The following is a 4,784-nucleotide window of genomic DNA, read 5'->3' as shown; positions in this document are numbered from 1 at the left end:
AATCAGTTCAGATACTGAATGCTCTCCTGCAATCTTTGCTTTGCTCATAGTGGGAAGACTTTGTCATAGTAATACAAAACACAGTTTCATATACTGCACTCTCAGAACTGTCACTGTAAAATTCCAGCCAAAAAGTTCTAGTACAGACAAAGTCATAGCTTGAATTTAAAACTCATCCCCCTAGAGTTTTCTACTTCCAAGTCAGTATTAGACTAGTTAAGAACCATGACATTTCAGAAACAGTACTCTCTACCTTCTCTCACTTTTTCCTCCAGAGTGCTAGAATACAGATCTGTCAAGTCTTTGTATTTAAAATCATTCACTGCTGTTTTTATGCATAGGAGAGTTTAGGGAGACTGCCACCAGATAAAACACTAGCATGTTTAATATGCAGAACAAAACAATTGGTTTTTCTCAAGCAGTATGCCTTTTCAACTACTCCCAACAGAAGGCTAATGAGTACTGAAAAAGAAGCAATTAGTATTTGGTATCAATTTGTTTACCAGGTACAAAGAGCCAGCCTGCCATCTCACCTTCCTTAGCCTAGGAGCACAGTGCATCTAGTAGGAAGGAAAATGATTAGCCAGATTATACCAGTTATACACCAAATTCTTAAGACCTACCATCACTAATACAGCTTTTTCCTCAGGACTGACAGTAACCTACATTTTGATGTGCCATCAGTTACATAAACAAAAATAAGAATATTAGGGTTTTGAGAGAGGATTGGGTGTTCTTGTTCAAACTTAGCCATTTTTATTTGCAGGCTAAATCAAGTTTTTCTTGTCTGTGCTTGTGTCCTGAAACTAATTAGAAGCTTGCTATATCAACACATTCAACTCATTGCTGTAACATCCCAGAAGGCTTAACTGCAGATGAATCCCTCAGCTCTCAGCTTCAGATACACAAACCTAAAGACACTAAATCAAGTACCACCTGAGAGTACATGTGATATGTGCCCAACATTGCCTATTAAGTGTTGCACATAACACAAAATACACTCAGCTATATTAAAAATATTTCAAATTATGCAAGAACCATCACTTTGGACAAGAGTCATGGCAGCAGTTATTTCTTCTCTGAATATAAAGACATACCACTGATCCAAAGTTTTCTATGAGATACCTCCAATTTCTAACGTGAGATTTATAATCCTCACCACATTTTAAGACTTTGGTTATTCAACAAAAATACTGATTCAAGTAACAGCAGAACTATGTGTGCACAGAGGTTGAAAAGAATGTACCACTGCAGCACAAGAAGTCAGACACCTTCTCTCTGCAGGCTTGTTTTAAATTGTTTATTGAGGTTTAAGAAGTCATCCACATTTCTATAAATATAGACATTACTTGAGTAAGTGACTTACAATGTCACCAGTGCAGGTACATATATAACCAACATACAAAAGCTCCACTGGAAGCTACTTCAGTTTATTCAAAAAGGACCAAGATGTCATAAAAAAAACAAACAGCTGTCGCTTTCAGTTATCGAAGACACTAAAGTGCATTTTTGGTTACCTCCTGGTCTAACAGCTGCTGGTTAAAAAGCTTGATTTTTTTCTTTTCTTTTTTTAACATAGCTAAATTACATCGAATGACATTCAGGTTTGTAGCTGTCATCCTCCTGATACATGGCAGCAGGTAAGAAAAATGTATTACTTTGCTGGTTGAGAGGAGGAAATTGATTTTGCTATTTTTTACTTTTTTTTTTAATCTGGTATTTCCAACAAAAGTTTAAAGATAATCTAACATTCTGATGAATTTCTACAGCACCACTACAGTTAGTCTTAAAAATCCAGGCTCTGCTTTAGCCCTTTTAATTGCTAACCAAGTATCTAAAGAGTCACTTGAAGCTCTGTACCAGTAAGAAAAACTACCCTCCCTTTTCTGTCAAGCACTATCCTGCCCAGTTAACACTGTTTGCACACTCTGTAAACAAGAACAGCTTAAAGCATAATTAAAGCAGAACACAGGCCCATCTTGAAAATCTTCTTCCCCCTTTCCCTCCCCCCCGCCCCCGGTAGTGTCTAATGTTTGAGTGTATAAAGCATTATTACATTCCTAACCACAAAATACTGTAAGAGTCACAACAGAAAAAGCATACGTTGAAAGTGACATAGCAATACCACTTTAATAAAATGGGGTATTTTGGGGAGATACAAGATGTGCTCTGCTAATTTTAACTCCATCTTTACTTCATTTTAAGTATGTTATATTGCCAAGAAAGTCATCAATAGGGCAAAGAATGCTGCACTGGTTAGAACCACAGCAGCCATAGTTGTTCTTTATAGCTCCTTTACTGCAATTCATTCACTTTTGATACTAGGAGGACATAATACTCACCATTCAGAAATAAATTACTAATTTTGAGTAACAGTTTAAACCTGATTAGCACTGTATAATGATGAATGGCTACTTCTAAAAAGTAAAAACCTTACATACCAAAAAACATGCTATATGTTGGGAAACCACTTTTTCATGCTCCATCATGTTGTTTACAGTTTTTACTTGTCAAAGTCTTTCTTTTACCAGTTGAAGAATCCACAGCACTTAAAATTTCAAGTGTTTAAACTGAATATGATTCAATTTCAAAAAGTGCCAAATTAAAAAAAACCTACACATGTAGCCAAGCTTTCATAGAAATCCTCAAACAAGGTAAAAAACCAGCCTCAATGAAATTATGGGTTACTAGCTTCATACATGTTTTTAAAGCTGTAAAATGTTCACCTAAGCACTCCACTTACGAGCATTAGAAATTTAAAAACACAGAACACCTTCAATGCAAATTGCTTGCAGAGGGCACCCTCAAACATATGAGTACAACACTACGCAGAAAACCCTCGTTTTATTTGGCTATTTAGACATCCATGTCACATATACCCACCCATCCATTTCCTGATAGCATTACATCATCTTTTAGGGCTTCTGAAATAATACAGAGCCAAAAAAAAACTCAGAAGAGACTAGTTAAAAAAAAAAAAAATAAAAAAAATTCCACAACTGCACAGCCTTCCTGCACACAGCAAGGTTGTGCAACTGATTGTTTAACGTAACTAAGCTTAACGGCATCCAAACAGGCAGGCCTGGGTTTGGAAGCTGTCTTACGTCAAATTTTGACCATGTAACTAAAATAGAAAGGTCAAAAAAGAACTCATCTCTTCTTTTTCTGCTGCCTCAACATTTTCCTTCGCTTAATTATCATATCATGTAGTTTCTCTAGTCCCTCTTTAAGTCCGTCTCCAATGATTGCACAGGTAGGCTGCAAATGCCAGGGCGTTGAAGAACTCAGCTCGCTCATTGCTAACATTTTCTCGATTTCAGAAAGGGAGAGAGAGTTCCTCAGGTCCTGCTTGTTAGCAATGATAAGGACAGGCACTCCTTGATTCTCAGATATCCTAGTAATCTTATGAAGTTCTGTTTTGGCCTCCTCCATCCTCTCAACGTCGACGGAGTCCACCACAAACACGATGCCATCGGTGCACCTTGTGTACGACTTCCACAGCGGCCTCAGCTTCTCCTGGCCGCCCACATCCCAGAAGTGGAAAGTGACCGTCTTCGAGTTGCCCAGCGTCACTTTGATTTTCTCCGTATTAAATCCTTTAGTGGGGACAGTGTTGACGAACTCATTGAACTGCAGTCTGTAGAGCACCGTCGTCTTCCCAGCGCAGTCCAGCCCCAGGATGACGATGTGAAAGCTCTGGAAGGAAGGCAGGCTGGAGAGGATCGGCGTCTGGTCCGAGAGTCCATTCCCCATTGCCAGAAGGGAAGGTGACAGCAGGCTGCCACGAGCAGAGGCGGCTCCCGCGGCTGCGCTCGGATCCTGCCAACGACACGAGCGGCGTTACACCTCGCTCCGCCGGCGCCGGGGCTGCGCGGCCGCAACGCACCGGCCACGGCGCCGCCGCCCCGACTGCGGGGGCGGCCGCGGGCAGCGCGACGCGGAAAGCCGCACGTCCCCCGCCCCGCCCGGTGGCTGCGGCCGCTCCCGGCACCTGCGCCCCCGCCGCCCCTCGCCGCGCCCCAAGCCTACCGCTGGTCCCTCAGCGCGGGGAGGCGCGCGCTGCCCGCGACCCCATGCCCACGCGCCGCCGCTGCTGCCGCTCCCGCTGCTGCTCCTACTCCCGCAGCCGCTCCCGCAGTCGTTCCCACTACCGCAGCCGCTCCCGCAGCCGCTACTCCGCTCCCGCCGCTGGCGCCGCCGCCCGCACGACTCTCCCCTGCATCTGGCGGTGGGGGCGCCTCCCAGCGCGCGCCTAGCCCCGCGCGCCCCACCCCGCGCTCTCCCATTGGCCTCGCCGCGCGCGGGGGGCGGGGAGAGAGGCGCGCTCCGCCTCGCCCATTGGCCGGCGGCGCCGGCCACTCATGGAGAGCCCGAGTCGTACCGTCCGCAGCCGAACGCCTCGGGCCGAGCGCGGCCGCAGGAAGGGGCCGCTCCCCGCCCACGCCCTACCTTGAATGGACCCCGCTCCTCCTTTCCCCCCGGGAGGCGGAGCCGCTGCCTCACGCGGCCCGCTCCGGGGAAGCCAGCGCTGCCGCGCCCTCCGCCTACGGTAACCCCCGCGGCGGGCGGCAGCGCTCCTCCGGCGGCCCAGCGCCCCGCCCCTTCTCGGGAGGGCGCTCGCTCATTGGGCGCGGCCGCTGTCGCTCCGTGTCGGCCCCGCCGGCCTTGGGCCGGCTCTGCCCCTGGTGCTCCGCCCCTTCTCCGGGCCAGCGCGCGCTCGTTGGGCGCTGGTGCCGTCACTCTAAGGCGCCCCCTGGCGGCGTCACCCCCCGCACCTGCGCCCC

General features: G+C 47.1%; 1 protein-coding gene across 2 annotated transcripts; it reads right to left on the bottom strand.

Annotated features, from left to right (window-relative positions):
* Positions 1-1,286: 1,286 nt before the first annotated feature.
* On the bottom strand, positions 1,287-4,568 carry ARL4A (ADP ribosylation factor like GTPase 4A). 2 transcript variants are annotated; one of them, XM_015620020.2, is made up of 2 exons: positions 4,450-4,568; positions 1,287-3,819 (listed from the first exon to the last, which is right to left on the bottom strand). In XM_015620020.2, exon 2 carries the CDS (start codon positions 3,751-3,753, stop codon positions 3,151-3,153), a length of 603 nt encoding a protein of 200 aa, XP_015475506.1. In that variant the 5' UTR covers positions 3,754-3,819; positions 4,450-4,568; the 3' UTR covers positions 1,287-3,150. The 2 variants fall into 2 exon arrangements, with proteins under 2 accessions (XP_015475506.1, XP_015475505.1); XM_015620019.3 differs by lacking the exon at positions 4,450-4,568 and adding an exon at positions 4,030-4,204.
* Between the last annotated feature and the right edge of the window lie 216 nt (positions 4,569-4,784).

The sequence above is a fragment of the Parus major genome, chromosome 2 (assembly GCF_001522545.3).
Source record: "Parus major isolate Abel chromosome 2, Parus_major1.1, whole genome shotgun sequence".
Lineage (NCBI taxonomy): Eukaryota > Metazoa > Chordata > Aves > Passeriformes > Paridae > Parus > Parus major.
This window is presented reverse-complemented; position numbering and strand designations above follow the sequence as displayed.

What these genes read in the sequence shown, in the direction of transcription:
- ARL4A (XM_015620020.2), bottom strand. Translation starts at nt 3,753, where the DNA reads ATGGGGAATGGACTCTCGGACCAGACGCCGATCCTCTCCAGCCTGCCT.